The 19,705-nt window shown below is 41.6% G+C and overlaps 1 protein-coding gene across 1 annotated transcript in view; it reads right to left on the bottom strand.

The window, feature by feature from the left end:
- Cers6 (ceramide synthase 6) overlaps window positions 1–19,705 on the bottom strand; it is a 248,154-nt gene that overhangs the window by 175,198 nt on the left and 53,251 nt on the right. The window contains exon 2 of the mRNA XM_052182623.1: window positions 4,318–4,423. Within this exon, the coding sequence (XP_052038583.1) occupies window positions 4,318–4,423 (106 nt within the window). The remainder of the gene's footprint in view (window positions 1–4,317; window positions 4,424–19,705) is intronic.

The following is a 19,705-nucleotide window of genomic DNA, read 5'->3' as shown; positions in this document are numbered from 1 at the left end:
GGTGTCACTTCTAGTACTGCAAGCATCTCCTCTCTCTCCTTCCCCATCTTCCACATAATCCTCTCTTTGGCACACTGTGGCATCCCCTTTCACCTCAGCACACATTCTAGTCCTACTGACATTACATATTACCTACAGGAACTTGTGTGGTGAAAAAAGACAAGATGGTCTTGGCAATAGGCACAGACCCAGTTCCTCGTCCCACTTAGCTTCTCAACACCTTTAGTTCTTTATCAATACAAAGGAGCGTGGCTTATCAATGTACAGGGGACTGTGGCAAAGACTGTGAAGATGTATGTTAAACCAAGGGTCAGTTATCTGTCTTCTTTTTTCTCCCTCCTACTTCTTCAACGTGTTAAAGAACCTCTTACTGACAGTCACAGAGAGGCCCCTACTGTACAAAACCGGCCAAGAGAGCTCCATCCTCTTACTTATTGTTTGCTTTAATGCTTATGATCAGAGGAAAAAACCAGAAAGGAGGAAGAAGAGAAGCTGAGCAGGCTGTAATTGAATGTACACACAGGATGGAAAAGCATCTTGGCAACTCAAGGGGTCTGCCTCCCCCACAGCTCGCCTTTCACTGGAGTGAGGAGTGAAGCCTTTGGGAAGAGACCAGGTCCAGGAGTCAACCCAACAGAATAGCTTCATCTTTTCAGTCCGATACACAAAAAGTAGATTCTCAAGCTTTGACTTTCCCTTTGTCTAGAGAGAAACATCTTGTTTCTGTGTTTAAAACCATTCAGGGGCTGGAGAGATGGCTCAAGTGGTTAAGAGCATTAACTGCTCTTCCAGAGGTCCTCAGTTCAATTCCCAGCAACCACATGGTGGCTCATAACCATCTATAACCATATGACAGTGTACTCATATACATTAAATAAATAAACTCTTTAAAAAAAGATTTTAAAAAACCATTCAGACTTCATTTTCAGGTGAGGTAAACTCAGTTCTACTACCTAGCTTTATCTCCCTGTGACTCATTAACATATTTGTAGGATTTTTTTCACACTGATTTAATATTTTTCCTCTATTATAAAGTGGGCTGGGGGCTTTTCTGGCCAGCAAATCTTTTCTTTTAAAATTGGCTTACAGTCAATTAAAAACAGTTTAAGTTCTGTTTAAACAAACAAACAGAAACAAAACCATATGTGGCTATTTGCTAAAAGATACATTTGAATTCAATCTTTTCTGTGATTTCCCTAGAAATTATGATTATAAATACCGTTTAATACTTTCAGGGTTTTGATGGATTTAAATCCTTGGTGTATTCTGAATATCTACTGGTACCCTGTGGACAGCAGCACCCTAACATTGTAAATTGTTAGCCTAAGTCCCAACACCATAGTTCATCTCCTCCCCACTGAGACCTCACCCTGGTCTATCATCCACTTCTATGCTAAATGCTACACAGACACTTATTTATAGTTCTATGTGACAAGAACGTGGATGACAAGAATTAGGTTTTTTTCTGAGACAAGTCCAAATAAACATTTTGGTATCTGTAATAAGATCATACCAACTCTTAAATCAATGTAAGGTTAATTAACATCTTCATTCAACTTGACTCAATGCCCTCCAAGGGTATTTAAATGTTTTCCTCATTCTTCTTGGGTTTTATTATTTTAAAAAAAAAATCCTTCATTATAATCTTTTAACTGTTTTATCATTTGGATATAAAAATCCATTTATGTCTGGTAATTTTGCACTGCAATTTAGTTGTTGTTGTGTGGTGGTTTCTCACTCAATTGTCACTTTAAAGGTGTATAATGACGTGATTGTCTCCCACTGGAAGGCAAGCTCCATAGGCTCAGAAAACCTTTAACGTCCTTTTCCCTGGTGCCTATCCGATAGAACAGCCTACAAATGCTTTCTGAATGAATGGATATTTAAATAGGAATTTTGCCTCCTTCTTTTAATCTAAATGGCTTTTGTGACTCACTGGCTCAAGCTCACGTGAGTGAGCAACGTGTAAAATTATTGCTGTTTCCTTCCCCTTCCTGTGTGCCCCACCCAACACTTGTCAACTGTAGAACCCTTCTTGGAGTTTGCTTCTGTACCATTAACTGTGCTTTCCCGCCCCCCCGAATAACCAGCGTTAGCTCATCTGCTGCCTCCCAGCTACTGAGCGGTTCTGCAACCAGTGACTTCCCATCAGTGTTTCCTCAATCCAAGTTAGTTATCCTTTTTTAAACTTCAAGAGCACACAACTTCAACATTCTGTTCTGACACCATCCCTCACATTTCTTCATCTCTAAGTTTTATAGTTTAAATAGATTCCAAATGCACAAACTTTCCCAGTAATCTTGTATAATCTTCTGGTTAGCTAAAATATATGACAACAATCTCCTTAAGATGGAAAAAAAGAAAAGGAGGACACATTTTAGAGAATCGGTCTACAATTTTTATACAAAAATTTATTATAGAGCAGAGGAAGGAGAGGGGGAAAAAGACAGACAGATGTTATGACAAGAGAAGAAACTGATGAAGAATGTCATGACTTATCTCCATCGGCTGATGTCAGAGGTAAGAGACAGCAGGGGTCACATTCTAAAGGACGGCTAAAGCTCTACAGCTTGTATGTTAAAAGTCTATGCCATTTTTCAAATGGAATGTGTTCTTGCAAGTGAAATCTAATGGTAGCAACAACCACGTGCAAAACATGTCAAGAGTCTGGGCTTATACAGAGGTCCCATATAGGCATTTATTGTCCCCTTCCATCTCCTGTCCCCCAGGGTTCATCTACCCCATCTCCTCTGCCCCCTACCTACTTATTAACTACTGCCTTTGGATCCCAAGAAAGTTCATGGGAACAGAGGGTGGAGCAGAGAGATGTGAGATAGATAGGCTGTGTTTCTCTCTGAGGTTTCTTGGTATGGGGCTGGGCTGCTACCTCTGTGCTTCATGGGTGACTCAGTTACAGTGAGACTCTTGCCTACTTGCAATCTCGTAGCAGACGCTACAATGCCTTTGGAGGCCATCTATCTATCCACCATGTGCAGGGCGATGAGCCTGTAGGAGAGAGGCCTGTCTGCACTTTGCCCCCAGTGCCAAGGCACAGCATGTCCGACAGTAGCTGGAGGAAAGGGGAATCTGACAGCCAGCAAGCTATGCGTGCACTTAGTCATACAGGCTCCCCAGGCATTTCTGAGGCTCTGGACGTGTTCCATCAATAGTCCCCTGCCTACGGACACTACAGAACAAACAAAACATGGCTCAGCAGGGCTGGGAGTGTGGCTCTTCTCCCGCATTTATGAAGGCCTGGGTTTGATCTTTAATGTTGTGAGAAAAACTAAGGAGCCCAATAGGAGTGAAATTTCACTTCAGGGAGGAAAACTTGATGGGAAAGTATCATTTTTAAGAGGCCAGAGAAAATGCCTGTAGATTTTAGACAGAAATGAAGGCAACAAGACAAACGGAGCTGTCTGGGTATCGGCACTAACAGCTGCAAGCCGTGAGCCTGAGTGCTAAGGCCAGTCCTGCAAACCGCAGAAGGAAACATCATTTGTGTAAGACTGTCAAATCACAGCTTCAAAACCAGCGCGGTGCTTCCAGAACACTGAAAGAGGACAAAGGAAGCATCTGATACAGAAACACGGAGAATGATGGGCCATTTCTCCTGTTCCGTGTTTTCTCATCCAGCCAAGGGTGTGCAGAGATCTTAGGGAGTGAGAAGAAGCCATGTGGGCTCTGCGCTGGTTTGTCTCCTTTTCTTCCTGTGCAGTTCAAGGGTCCCTGGTGTTTTCTTCCTGCTCTCTCTGCTGGTCTGTGTCAGTCACTTGCCTCCTCCTCTCGGTTCTCACCTTCCTGCCCTTCCTTTAGACTCATGTTCCACCTCTTTGTTTATTCTCCATTCTGAATCTATCTCTTCTCCTCTGACGCTGCTGACCCAGTTCCTTCCTTTGACCTTTCACTGTCTTTCATGTTTGTCGGTCACAGCCTCTGTGACATACAGGGCATGCACTACATGTCAACAGGTCCCATTTCTCACGCTTGTATACACCACACTGTAAGCTGTGCCTGGTCGTCCCCACCCAGCCCTTATCTGGGCTCATGTCACCTGAGCCTGAAAAAGGCAGTGGATTGGACAGAACTCTATCTAATCAAGACGAGCTTGTAAAATCAGCAACCAAGAGGTCACATACGCCCTTCATCTATTGTTTACAGTTTGGGCCAATTATAGCAGATACAGTCTCTCCAAGGACTCAGGGTCCAACAGGAAACAAAGTTGCCTGTCAGAACCCAGGAGAGAAAGGATGGGATAGCTTCTCTGTGGTAAGGGTGGTGGTGGAGAAAAATAAGGTCCCCAAAGGACACTCATACCTTAGTTATGGCAGTGAAGACCTTTTCCAGGATGGCATTTGGCTGGGCAGTTTGTGGTCCATTGGCTTGGATGTTGAGGGCTATGGCACATGGTTTGGCTATGAATCTAAAGATTTAAAAAGAAAGAGAAGAAAAGAAATGAAAACTTAAAACTTTTTATAACGGCTCTTCCTAGCATCAATTACAAATGACTATGTTATACTAATTAGACATTTGTAGGGTTTTATTGCAACACTCAGATGGGTAAAGTATAAAGCAGACCTTATTTGAGGCCACCAACAGTCACTTTAAAAAGAGTAATTCTTTAAGAACATTTAAACTCCTTGGCTGGGTGTGATGGCAGGTGCCTTGAATCCCAAGTACTCAGAAAGCAGGCAGATCTCTGTAAGTACGGGGCTACCCTGGCTACATACAGAATTCCAGGACAGCTAGGACTACGTAGAGAACGTGTCCCAAAACAAAATAAATAAGAAACAAACAAAACAAAACAGAACATTTAAACTCTAATGATATCTAGTAATTCTAATGAGATTTCACAGATGAAGCAGAATTCCCTACACCATAAGAAAGAAAAAGAAGAAATCACTGGATGGAAATGGAATTGTACAAGCAAGATATAAAGTATATGTCATAGGTTACAGTCTTCTTCTAAACACATACAATCGTGTTATTATACCAGTGTGCTTGCTAAACATCTGAATCCTCATGGAGGGTGTGTGCTTTAGACCACTCTGATAATAAATATAGTCATTTTGCTTCCATAATCAACATGTGGAGTACTGAACACCAATCCCTTCCAATTTTATAATTTCTGCTTTGTGGGTCAGCTCCCCTACACGGCTTCATTCTCATGGGAAGCAAGGAAGAATGACAAATGGCCGCATGGAATTCAAGCCAAGCTGAGAACTGGAGCATTTAAAAGCGTAAGATGAACTGTTGCTGTCCTAAGTGAATGCCTAAGCCAACAAGAAAGGTTGAGCCTCATTTCCCTGCCTGCCATTTGAGCAGGACTCTGAGAGGGATGTGGAGTGCACTGGGCCCTGGAGGGACAGTGACAATTCTTGTAAAACTGTACAAGAGGAAAGGTATTTACACCTTCAAGATGTTTTCAAATAACTACTCAAGAAATAAGTTTCCATAGTATTCCAGTGGCGACTCTGTCTGTCACTAATTTAATACATGAGAGTATTACTAAGATAATTCAATGGTTGCCAAGAGCGATAACCAATAAACACATAAAACAAATCAGTAGTGAACCACAGACAAGGCTTCTTTAACACAACTCCACAAGATTAAACAACAGCCGGCAAGGCGGAGTAATATGACATAACGGTGAACGGGATCCTATCTCATGCACAAGTGAAGAAATTCACCCAGTCTGGAGAACAAGAACACTGCATGTTGCAAGCCCGATCCAGGAGAGCGGCGCACAGAAAGTGAAATATCATGCTTGTTACAGAGTGGAAAAAGAAACTGCCTCCATTTCCTAATCTACACGCCTTTGAGAAACTGGACTTCGAGCTCCCATTCCTTTCCAGTGTGATCGTTTCTGAGACACAGTAGTAATACCTGTGTATCTTCCTAGTAATTCTGGGCCTTCTCAGTAATCACAGAAGCAGCTGAAACTCCGAGCAGAAGAAGACACATCACTAAATGGACAGCGACCGCAGCAGAGCACAGAACTTGTTTTTCCCAGCCAAATTTCCCACTCGCTGGCTGGCTACTTTATTACTGTCCCAAAGATGTCAACATTCCCCTCAGAGAGCACTTGGATAGGCTCACCCAATCCCTAAGCATCTCTTTTCTCAAAAACTTTACTCATACGGAGAGGCAAATATTTAAATTGTAAGACAGATAATTACATAAAATAGGCAGGAAAGGTTAATCCCAAATCCTGAACGAGAGTGCAAAGGGCAAGCCAGCGCCACTCCTCACGGGTATTCCTGGCGATGGGATGATAAAGAAATTTCATTTGTGTCTATTCTCTGAAGGATTTGGGAATCATCTCTGGTGTTTTTTTCTTTTCTTTTTCTGAGAACATATTAAACTCCAAGTAAAGCCCATGCCACAAGTACTACAACTTTATTACCTTCTGTCACAGTCCATTAGAGAAAAATAGTTGTTTCTAATGATAGATGGAAGAAAAGTGCACAAAAGGCTTCCACAATGGTGGTGGGATGGAAGGGGAAGGAAGTGGAGAGAGAAGAGAGAAGAAAAGGAGGATGAAGGTAGGAGGGGGAAGGGAACACACAGATGTGTAATGGGCTAGCACACCTGCAAATAGCAGAGTGCAAAGGAATACATGCTTGAAAGCTTTGATGATTACCTCTACCAGGAAGTACACGCCTAATTACTTTTATTTTATCAAAGGCTGAAACACCACCTTCAAAAGATCAAACATCTATAAAATACATTCACATACTACAGTTGAAAGTAAATATAATAAGGATGTAAGCTTTGAAAAATACTGGACTTGGCAACAAAGCAGAGACCTTATTTTTCGGTGCGTTTGAACAATGTGTATTTGTATTTTAAGCATGAAGTAACACTCCCAGAACACTAGTAAAGGAAAAACATGTGACGTATAGGTAAAACATGAAATGATCTCTGCATTCAAAGACATTTATGATCTAGAAAAGGGGATTAAAGACATGTACAGGATCTAGGACATTGTTCAATTGTTTAAACGATTTAATTATTCTCAGTGGGTTGCACGGGCAGAAATGGTTAATCTTACTGGACAGCAGCATTCCCTAGCATTTAGAGATACTTGGGGAGCCTGTGCTGGTAGATATGCAACCATTACATATTTACACATACAGATCTCTCTCTCTCTCTCTCTCTCTCTCTCTCTCTCTCTCTCTCTCTCTAACACATACACACACACACACACACACACACACACACACACACACACACACACACGCTTCTACAGAGGCCATGGAGGAATACTACTTACTGGCTTGCTCCTCCCACTTTTTTATATACCCAGGACCACCTCCCCAGGACCAGTGCTGCTCCCAGTAAGCCAGTCCTTCCCATATCAATCATTAATCAAGTATATCCCCCAAAGTCTTATCTGCAGGCCAATCTAATAGAGGAGTTTTCTCAATTAAGATTTCCCTCTTCCTAGCTACATCATGGTTTGTGTTAATTTGACCAAACCAATCAGCATACAAGTATTACAAATGGATATGAATGTTGGACTTTCTGGGTGGAGATTTTAAGGAAGAGGCACACTAGAAGGTTTGTTTCTAACATTGTAGAACAAATCCCTGGAAGACCTTCCATCTTTAAAGTCTCTGTAAAATACACCAACCTCTTCTCATCTCTCCCAAAGTCCAAACAAAAGCAAAACCAATACCTGAGGGCTCTAGAGAGAGTGAAAGCAAGCAGCAGGCCTGGGAAACCAGAGAAGTGCAGAAGCAAGCTAAGTGCCTGGCATAGAGGGATCTGTGGTATACAAACCCCACTTCAGGGCCTTCAGGTCGCTGAAGAGAGAAAAGCCGATTCTCTGAAGTAACGGTCAACTAAAAATAGCAAATATAGTGGAAAATAGGAAGGTACTTGGAAGGTCTTCAAAGCCAATCTCAATCAATTAGGAGTAGATGAAAAAACTCAATCTAATTATGAGAAAGAACATGCATCCCACTCCAGACCATGGTGGAACAGAAATCCGACTACATACAAGTAAAAAGAATTCACCCCAAATGGATATAGACTGGCTAGCATCTCAGAAATTAGTCAGATTTTAAAGCTACCGAGAATAACATTTTGTAAGCAACCTGGAGGTACAAGCTTAGACAAACATGGGGCAGGGGGACTAAGTCTGTAAGTGTGTGTGTGTGTGTGTGTGTGTCTGTGTGTATGTGTGTGTGTGTTTGTGTTTGTGTGTGTACATGCATGTGTGTATGTGTGTGAAGAAGAAAAATAATTATGAGGAAGTCAAGATGGAGAAAGTGAACCAATCATTATGAAGATATGTGCTAATAATCACTTGACAATGTTTATTCTTTTAAAACAAACCCAAAAATTCTTTGAAGTAATTAGCAGTCCTATTTTACAGAACTACAACATGTAGCTCAATGAAGTTAAAATGTGTGCCTAGGCTTTTACAGTTACAGAACTGGGGCAAAATTTAGACCTGGCTACTCCTGAGATAATCTGGTATAAAGGACTCCACCTACTTTGGGCTTGACATATTGAAAAACTGTTTAATACTTCTGAACCCTGATTTCTACTTGGCAAATTCTGGTGAATGCTGAGATAATACATGCAGACCTCACACCAGAGCCACAGATGTTTGGCAAGGATTCGGTATGTTCACACCCTGGCTGTATTTTTATGAAGGGAAGTGAATGCCCACATGTCAGCAGGCATTTCCATCTATACCCACCTTCATTCTGTCGCAGGAAAACCACGTAAACGGGACAGGCTTTCGAGCAAGCAGAAAACGCAAGAGCTCACACTATGTTATGGACACAGCTTCTTTCTCCCAGAGCGCATTTTCCTTTGGACAAATCATTCAGAAACCTCCTAAGGATGGTCAGAAAACTCTGCAGACTTCTTTTCAACTTTCTGAGCGTCTGCAGTTATTTAAAAGAGGTTTGTTCTTTGCTTGATCTGTAAGTCTTTTCTTCGGTGAGAGAACAAGGAACGGCCGGCTGCCGAGGCTGAATACCCAAGTTTAGTCCCCAAGACCCACGTGACGGACGGAAGGAGAGAACTGACTCCAGCAAGGTTTCCTCTGACCTCCACAGGCACACTGGGGCATCTGTGTGCATGCACATGAATGCACGCACGCACGCACGCACGCACGTGCCCATTACCACTGGGGTCCTTCCTATTTTAGTTTGTCACCATGCTTTACATCAAAGCCCCCTAGATCATGCATTTTTACTGTAGTATAAACTCACCCCCTCTTTTGCTGGCTCCTAGAGACACGCACAGCCCATGTGCCCCTCTAACACTTAACAATATAGTCTCCTCCTTACTAGAAATAGCCTGATGCCTAGACATTTTCACTTGTCTTTTTACTTTCTAATGTTATTTTACTTTTGAAATACAGTCTTGCAGTATTCTTTAAGGAGATGAAGAAGCCCTCAGGCAACAGCTGCTCCTATAGTACATAATCAGTGGCAGAGACTGTTTAAATTCCCCCAGAAGCTTCCTGAAGATCGTCTGACCAGCATTATTGAAGGAATCTGCAAATTACATCTACCTGAAGCTCACTGAAAAGCCGTATCAGTGACAGAAAGGCCACGATGTCATCAGTTAGGATAGACATGTTTGGAAATCACAAGCAGACTTAAGCAGCGTCAGAGGTGCCCCTCGTAGCTACACATTTACAGGACTCTAAAGATTACACATTACTTCATCATTAGTTCATTTCAGCTGCTGAAGACAGAAGCTATACAGTTTGTGAAATTCAGAAAATGAAGACTTTATCTGCATAAGATCTATGCCCCCACATTTTACAACTCAAAGCATGAAAGGTATTGCGCTGTTTGCAGCAGATACTCAAGTCCTACACTGGGTATGGGGCTCATGCAAAGACAAATCTGAACTGTGCAGGTCAACAAATCAAAGCCAAGGTGACTTGTCTGCAGTGAGTGATGAATGCTCATTTATTCCCTGTAGACACCTTTCTGCTCGCTCTATGGACCCCATACCAACATGTTATATACATGATAAAAATATTTCAAGAAGAAAAAACATGAGGTTATATATTTATGTACAAAAATGCCTTTGTAATCAGGGAAGTCTAAGATCCCACCACTATGAGCGAGCAGATATTTTTCCAAGTATGACAGTATGAACTAATTCTCTGTAACTGTCAATGAACCACTGGAGACTAACATAGGCGTTTGAGTAAGGATTCCTTTTCAAACTGTTCATTCTTGGATATAGAGGGTGACACTATGAAGACCATTTATGAAATGACACCAGTGACTCCAGTTACACCTGAGCAGCATTTGTCAGTGTCAGCCTTGCCTCGTTACCGCATGGACCAAATTTATCACGAGTCTATCTCTAACTCCATAGTCTTCTGACAGGTCACGCAAATCAAGATCTCTGACAGAGCTTCAGAATTCTCTGTATCTGAGCACCTCTGTGCTTTCACAGACACCTTTCTCTGGGTCATGCCCCTCAGTCTATAATGGGGTCTAAGCATCTCTGATCACTCATCTTCCCCAACTGAACAGCTAACAAAAGTAAGGTTGTGGGAACCAGGCCTTTGGTTTTCATTCATCCGGTGGACAGGTTGTCTTTACTAAGCCTGCAACTGGTAGGATCACCTAAAATTTTCAAAATTGGCCCTGAAATGAAATGTGAGGTTTAAGGAAGCCCAAGACCTCTCTATGACATGATAATCCTTCAATTCCACTACAGTCACCAAGTGCTTTCATGGTTTACCTCAATCAATCCTCCAAATCCACCCAAATTTGACAGTTGTTTTATAGATGCAGAAAAGGCCTCACAGCATCAGTAAGTTGAGCTAGAAACTGAGAAGCCCACCCCTTTTCTCTCCAGCACTGTGCTCTCCCAACATTCCTGGCTTGTGAATTTGTAACATATGCTCCTAGTCCTTACACAGCCTTTTCTGTACTGTATACACTAATAGCACTGGCACGTCATGATCACGTGTTCATCCGTGAATAGTGCCTGCTTTTCTCCTGAGTTATCATCGAAGATGTATGGTTGTGTGCAGTTCAACAAATAGCATCACCTTATTTGTATGATGTGTTAATGAAAATATGACTTCACAGAACACTGAAAAACAACATCATTAATTCCTTGATGGGGCTATTATACGGTTCTGTACTGAAATTCATCATTCATATGGACTGAAATCCCCCAGAAGCATCTGACATCATAAAAGCCAAAGTACCAAGTCTCTGTCTTACAATCAAGGATGACTGGGAACAGCAAATAGTAGGAAACAGAATGCAGGCCTCCTTCATGGCAATGGGAATGGGGAGTAAGAATCTGGATTTGCAGCATCAGCAAAATCACTATCTACTAGAGAACAGAACCACTCTGCGGCAGCACATGTAATGCACTGAGTGCAATACCAAGCCGGGGTTGGCTCTGACCCTCCTGACTGCGGGACCTTAACCCTTCCCTGACAGCATTTGGGACAGGGCCAGCAAAGAAAAGATGGTCAAAGAGATTCATCTTTAACACATCAAACACAATCTGAAGGGCAGGTCTGAAGCCAGAGATGATGGCTTATGAATTGTGACAGTGTTCTTTACATGCCTTCAACATAAAGTCTCTGGGATGCTACCACCAACCAAGTTTTTATTGTCACTAGATTTCAGTAATACAGTTCTTGGTGGCTGCTGGATCAGGAACTAGAGTTGTTGAGTGACCAAGGAATTTCTTTCTTCCTTTCCCCATTTAAAACCTCCTCTTGTTGGAGCTGATAGCTACAGTCTAAGAACACTATTCCAAAGAAGTTGTTATGTGAATCAGGACACCTGTAGGCATCCCAGGAAGCTGCAGGTCTTAGAGACAGGCTTCCCTATACACATATGAATACTGATTTGACCACTTGGGAGCTGTGAGCTGGTGAGTTCATTATTTCCCTCCTTGAGGCTGGTTCCCTGCAGAACTACATAACCTAGCTAACCAACTTGTACAGTGACAGGCATACAGGCAGGCTGTGCAGGCTTCCTTCCCTGTATGTGAGAAAAACAACCTATTAAAGATAAAGCACTAGTAATACTCAGCTTTTCTGGTTTGAGATTTTCATCTACAATCTCCTAGTGAGTATATGACTTACTTTTGATCCTATGAGACTATTTATTTCATGGTAGAAAAACTGAGTCGGCAAAGCAGTGAAATTCCAGGAAGATGAAAATTAAACAGAGAGCAAACTTAAAGCAAAAGAGCTTTCTTATGAATCAATGGAGAAAACAATAAAATATTTACATCATTGTTAATAAAGAAACCTGCATTTTCTCATAATGGGCGATTCATTTTCTTAATGCAATCCTGAACTGCCACGGGCAAAGGACACAAATGCCTGTGTTTCCTTAATATTAATATTGCCCTATTTATTATATACTTTCATGGACAGAATTCCAGCAGCATGGCCAGAAAGTGCTTGACAGGACACAATGGTATTATTATCCCCTCAAAATCCCTTGTTGAGAGTATTGATGAGTAATAGCCCAACCAGGAAGTACACTGCAGAGCTCAATTCAATAGAAGAATGTGAAGGTCACCTCCATTTACAGCACAGGATTAGAATGAACCAAGGATACATTTTCTGAAGGGCAAAATATCTTACGGAGTAAGCAGAAGTTCTTACTACAGAACTACAAGACAAGTCACCACCTGTTCGGGATGATGTTGGGATACATGTAAGAAGATGGTATTTTACTCCGAAGAATGTTGTTTTTGAAAAGCCAAAGACAATTTTTAAATTGTTCCCTTGTACAGATGTATCAATTAAATTATCAATTAAATTAAATTTATCAATTAAATTAAAACTGCTTCCAGGACATCTGAGCTGTATAGGGATCAAAATATCTGGATGTTTCAAGTTCTCAGGCCTCATCATCTCTAATATGGGGTTCTTGTAGTTGTGTCTAGCCAATGCACCCAAGAGCACTAACATCACCTGCAAGAGATAAAAACAAAAACCCTGCAGATTCTCGGGCTCAGATCCAGGCTGAGTCAGAATCTGTATTAACCAAGATCCTCGAAGGGCCCCTAAATACAGTATTGTTTCAGACAAGTGCTTCATTTAACCCAATGTTTCACAACGTATAGGCTTCCTATGAGCTGCCGCTACCTCACCAAAACCCTTGTTACAGTGCAAATTCTGAGGCCATACCCCACCCCTACAGTCAATGCCTCTGAGGGTAGGGCCCAGACATTCTTCTCACAAAACTTCCAAGCAGCTCTGATGGCGTGCGTGCTACAGCTCGAAAGCACTGAGCTAGCCTAGGCATGAACTGCCTGGGGTCATGGAACCAAGGGATTCTCTAAAGCAGCTCATTTCATCTGTATGCAGAACGCCAGAAGAAGTCTTAGAACTGAAACCAAATGTCTCAGGACAACGGTCAACCATGCAATAAACCTCAAGGTGTATTCAAATACAGTCATGGTATTCAAACACAGTCATGGTTATCTGGATAAAATTTCTACACAGAGGAAGGCATAGACAGAAATGCAGATACATGAGAATAAATGATAGGGTAAAATAATTATATTTTATTATCTCACTGTATATTAACATAGTAATACTAGAAATATAATTAACTATATTGCATATAATCATGGCATAAGAACTAATTTAAAATAGATCCTATGGATGTAGTCATATGCCTATCATAAAATACCACACTAACCCAAAGAAAAACTGGATTACCATCTACGTTCATTCTGCAGGTCAAATGTCAACGACCAGAAGCAACACAAACCCATCATTCACTGAGATCATCACTCCAGCCCTGGGGATGTTGTATCAACATATATGTATGTATATACATACATATATACAACACATAGATATATTCCTAGCTATCTTTCTATACGTCCATGAATGCTATTCTTTAAGTCTCTCCATTCTTTTTTCTCTAATTTCACTTCCTATGTCTATAGCACAAGACAACCCGGGACTACTTGGTTAGGAGACTAAAACCTAGCATCATAATTACTATTTCTTTTCATTAATTGCCTTTCATCCTGAAAAATGAGCTCCAAGGTCTGCTCTCACTGTGCCAAAAATAACTCGGTGCGGTTTATCAAACAGCACTCAAAACAAAGCAAATATAAATCACCAGCCTTCTGTGCCAATCACTGCTCATTACACCGCATGATATCATCATATTAAGGAACTGGGAAGAGAGACTCCACATGTCCTTGGAGACTCCCTTTTACTAAATAAATAAATAAATAAATACTACCTGGATCTATGAATAGAAAGTACAAACTTCAGAGGCACACATGAACTCAAAATCCAATGTAGAGTAGAGCTTGAGAGTGGTCTTCAAAGGGGCAGAGCATGGAGAGAAAGGAGCCTCCTTGCAGGCACACAGTCCTTGAGAAGGCACAGCCAGCCTGGCCTTCTGAAGGCGTTAAATCACATCCCTCTAAGAGCACAGCAGGCCTGGGTTCAGATGTGGTTGCATCCACACTGACCGCCTTCTCAGAGCACCTGCCACATGTCTAAAGGCCACCGACTGTCTATACCTCTCCTTACCTAAGAGCTCCGTTCCCCCAGATTCTCTTGACACCCGCCCCTGTACTGCCCTTCAAATTTTCCTGCTGTGTTTGGACCTACAGATACAGATCTTATTCCACAGATTACAATGGTCACTGGTTACTCGTCTTCTGCCTACCCTCATGTTGGATTTTTTTTCTTGGCTTCAACACCCCTCTTCTTGATCTTGCGTTATAGAAGACCATGTTGCTTGGATCAAGTTCAACAGCAAAACCAATCATCCTGTGATCCACAGAACAGAACAGCAGAAAAAGTCCGAATGTCTATTGGTATCACAGAGCTACCCTGTCACAGCAGGAGCCACTAGCCAGTGTGCTTTTTATTTGCCTAGCAGTTCCTTTCCATTCTATCTACTGTCAAGTGGAATCTGTTACTTTCATCCCAAAAGACTGGGTTCACAGTTATCACCATTCCTGGCATATACCTGAACACCCGTTAAGCTGTATATAATTGAGTTTGGTCTCTTTAATTAGCTAGAAAACACACCTAAGCTCTTGTTATGGCCCTGGAACATTTCCTCTCTTTATTTAAAATGTTATCTAAGTTCTGGGAAGAGAATCACTTCCCAGTTGCCAATACCATCAGTGACTGCTAATACCATCACTGTACAACTTACTAACTAACTAAATAAATAAATAAATAGTAACAGAAAAGTATCTTTTCTAAAGACATTAGACTCATCATAACAGAAGGGAAAACATCACCATAATTATGCCTTATAACTTTAAAACAAGCAGCAGATGGCATTAAACAAAGTAACTGTGTTGTACTGGGAACCCCACAAAAATCACAGGCAGCAGATTACATTAAACAAAGTAACTGTGTTGTACTGGGAACCCCACAAAAATCTGCTGACTCTAGTTCTCTGCCACTGAAAAGATTAGGAGGCTCTCAGAGCCTGCCAGTTTAGTCACCACAGGCTTATCCTTCCCTTTCAGCAACCCAGACCAATGTGCTGTGTTGTGTCAAGAACAGAGGGTGGCAAAATTCTGCTAGGATCAAAACTAGGAACAGTGCCAAAAACATAAAATTAAATTAAGTTAAAATAACTAAATATCCCATTTTCACAATAATTTTTCTAAGCACACTTACCAAAACAAGCTTTTTGTTGAAGGAGCTGGGATGGCAGTAAAACCCTGCTTTGGTTTGTTTTGGTTTTGGGTTTGGTTTGTTTGCCACTTCGGAAATACAGCCTCAAGCAAATCATATACTTGTGTTTTCATTCTAGAAAAAATATGACCAAGCATTCCTGAAGGCTGTTCCAGTCTTAGTTTGGATCTTGTCACAGGGCTGTCAGAAATAAGGGATCACGGGACTCCTGGGCTTTGGGAAGCTTGAAGGGGCTTTGAACCATCAAGATAGACTGTTTCCAACTTCTGGCCTTCAAATGTCACTTCTTAGTTTAATGTCATCCATCACACATCTCTGACACATGTCCAGGAATACCTCGTCCCAGGTTGTAGCAACTTTCTAGAACCTTCTGATACTCTGATCATTTTCTCTTCCTCCCCCTTCCCACAATGTGCTCAGCTTACACCTTCTTCTCCTCTTGGTGGACTACCAGGCACGTTCAGATTTATCAGTTACAACCACATTCATCTGACATTTTACAAACTTCAGGCCTATAAGGTGAGCATTCTCTTTTATAGAAGAGAAAACCACAACTCAAATCTAAATAGTCTAATGAGCAGAAAAGAAGAGTTTTGGTTCCTCACTGCCCAAGACACTATTGGACACTGTCCAATGCAGTAGGGCGTCTCCTTCCTAGCAATGGCGTTATCACTGCTCCACCTCCTCAATCTCGATGCGGAATCAAGTCAGTTCTAGTTCCTGAAGACCTGACCCTAAACCAATTCAGTCACATTTGATTTAGTAAGTACAAAAACAGAAATAGACATATCTGTTTGACGTAGAAAACCATGTCTTCTGATCTTCACAAACTGGGAAACAAAGCCCACAAATGCACGAGAGAGAAAAAGTTGGGAAGACTTTCCAAATGTATTTAGAGTATTAATTAAACATAGAACCATAAAGTTCTGATACTTACTGATAGTTTCCTGTTGAAAAACTACATTTCCCAGCCTCCCTTCTAGACTAGATGAATCATTCTGTCCCTGTAAGGGCTGCATCTCATCTTCTTCTTGCAGGCATTTTAGTCATCTGCACACACGGGTGAAAAAGTGCCCCCTCACTGTGAATAAACATGGGGCCTCCTAAGGTCAGATCAAGCCTCAATTTCTTTCTGGTTTCTGTCTCAGTCATCTGTCTCTCTGAAGCTGCCCTTTAATAGTCTAACACTTACCTTTCAAATGCTAAAACCGTATGTATCCCTTTACAAAGAGACCTCTTCCCGACTCCCCAGAGCATTGTTCCTGGTTAGCAGAGTATTTTCCCAGTCTATGATTTAGTATACATCAATCTTAGTGACACAGTCACTGAGATTATTTGAAGACCAGAACCAAGGCCAACATTCTAATGAAGTATCAACCATCACCAAAACATTAACTCATACTTGAGATGTACACAGAGTTCCTGCCTGACCAGTACAGTGTCTTGACTGGATACTGTCGGGTGGCCATCAACACTGCCTCACTAAGCGATCTCCGGGGACAATTCCAAACATGAAATGGTGGAACAAGGACACTACTGGCCAGGGCTCCCCAAAGCACTCTCACTGGCAGCCAGTTGGGAAACACTGCGCACATTCAAGACAACACATGTTAAGAACAGGGAAGGAACAGCTCGGTTCTGCAGGGAGAGAAATGGCTCGTGTCAAACATGCTGACGATGAGTGACAGCACTAACCATGGAGCCTTCAAAGACACTAAGTGGCTAGAACCTCATAGGTGAAGCTAGAGGACATGAGGCAAAGAATCATTGGCTAAAACCAGAGGATGCTACCATACAACTCCATATGGAGCCCAGAACTGAGTTCTAGGGGATGCCACATAAAAAGGCTGAGAGTAGGGATAGGGAAAGGAGGCATTAAGACAAGGAGGCATACAGATCTCTATTCACACACGTACACACGCGCACACACACACATATACACACACACAAAGATATCCGTCCACATACATGTGTGTGTATAAATATGTATACATATATGTATATATGTGTGTATGTATACATATGTATATGTGTGTGTATGTGTGTTTATGTGTATATGTGTGTGTGACCTATTAAACACCTTGCTGAAAATGTTTGTGTGTGTGTGTGTATATACACATATATATTTCCACCAAGGTGTTCAATAGGTCATACACACACACAAACATACATAAACAGATAGATATGTATATATACACATACATATGTATACATACATACACATATACATATATACAGAAATGCACATGCACAATTTTTTTCCAGCAAGGTGTCTAATAAGTCATTTGACATGAGCTAATTAAGTGTTCAAAAATTCCAGAGATTTCAAAACTCACTTCTCACACACAAGCAAAGCTACTTTCTTTGTCTTGACGGAAGTGCTTTAATAATTATTTCACTGTATAACTGGTTCAACAATGATTTCAAAGTGTTAAGTTCCATGCTGCTGTTAAGACGGTTCTGAGAAGCAAGGATGCATCCCCCGCCCCTCCCCCAACCCCCACCCCAACCCCCACCTGTGTCCTCCAGGTCCAAGTGAACCAAGGTGAGACAGACAGAATCAAGTGTCGATGATGTGGCAGAGACAGCTCTGGTTTGCAGCACAAGGGAGGGAAACTAAAGCTCCACCCTCAGCCGCCCGTGGAGAATAAGGGAAATATAACAACATAAAGAACAATGACTGAGTTATGACAGACACATCCTATAAGGTTTTATAAAGTGATTGTGTGTCTTCAGAGCACTAATGTCATTCACTCAGAAATTATTCATGAGAACAATCTCCCTGCTATGCTGCAGAATGACTCTGGGCTGCTTTAATGCAGTAAGGGCATGGATCTTGAGTTTTTTTCCTTTAGTCCAACAGGAATTTGTGGCTAACTTTGGAGACACTAACTGGTACATATCTGTTGAATAAAAACAAGAAGGAACACTTTTCTAAATTTTAGGCATTGTCTTCCGACAAAGTTTCAACACAGGAATACACTTATATACTGCAATAGTGCTATAGCATATTAGTATGGGTTTTAAATAAATCTGATATCCAGGGGCAATGTTTTTTGCAAGTATTTTTTTAACTTAGCTTTTTTTGTGGTGGTGGTGGTATGTAGACTAGGCTATCCTCAAATTCAGAGATTTGTTTGACTCTACCTCAGGACTACTTGGATTTGACAGGTTTTATTTGTTGTTTTTAATGCTGGTTCTTCATGTTTTCCAGAGAAATGGAGGCAACTGTTGCCCCCGTATCCTTAGACAGGAGGGACTGCTGATCTTAGCATCCCTTTAGCCCAAGACAAGGGTTACTTTCCAATCTTCCTACTCAAGGAGTTAGAATCATCCCCTGACTCCAGCCTTAGTCCTTCTGGATACACCTGCACCAGGGAGAATGCTTTAGCAAGAAGTGCCTCAAGCTGGGTTGTCTGGCCTCATATGAGAGCTTTCCGAACCAGCCTTTGCTTTCTTTGTCCAAATTGCCATATTTACAAAGTCTTAACAGCCCTTCCCAAACACTCAGCTGATCCTCCTGACATGAATGAGAAGACAAGGAAAAACCAGTTTAGACTGTTTCTCTGTCTATTTCTCAGGGAAAGTAGTATACTATGATACATCTGAGGTCAAGAATGCAAAACTACCAGGAATTGTTTGTTGGTCAGTAAGGTTTCATGGACGCCTAAACAGTAAGGTTACAAGCTAATGCCACTGCTCTGGCTTACCCTTTAGAACTTGATTATATGACCCTACTGTTAAATGAAGCTAGTAGCAATTGGGAAGCTTTATCTCTACTAAGGAGCTTCCACATTTCTAGAAGGTGCTATGCATTCTACCAGAGGAGAAAAGTCATGATTGGCTGTACTCAGCTGTGAACCCTGTGAGTTACAAGCACAATCAGCCTGGCAAGATGTGTCCCCTGGGGCAGAAATGGCACAAGCATTTGAAGTAAACAATGGCTTTATGATTAGGTTTAAGGTCTGTTCCACAAGATAAACCTCATGTCTAGCATTGTTAACACTGCCAATAAACAGAGTCTTGGTAGGTCACAGG

The sequence above is a fragment of the Apodemus sylvaticus genome, chromosome 5 (assembly GCF_947179515.1).
Source record: "Apodemus sylvaticus chromosome 5, mApoSyl1.1, whole genome shotgun sequence".
Classification (NCBI taxonomy): domain Eukaryota; kingdom Metazoa; phylum Chordata; class Mammalia; order Rodentia; family Muridae; genus Apodemus; species Apodemus sylvaticus.
Note: the sequence above shows the minus strand (reverse complement) of the source record. Positions and strands in the feature narration are given on the sequence as shown.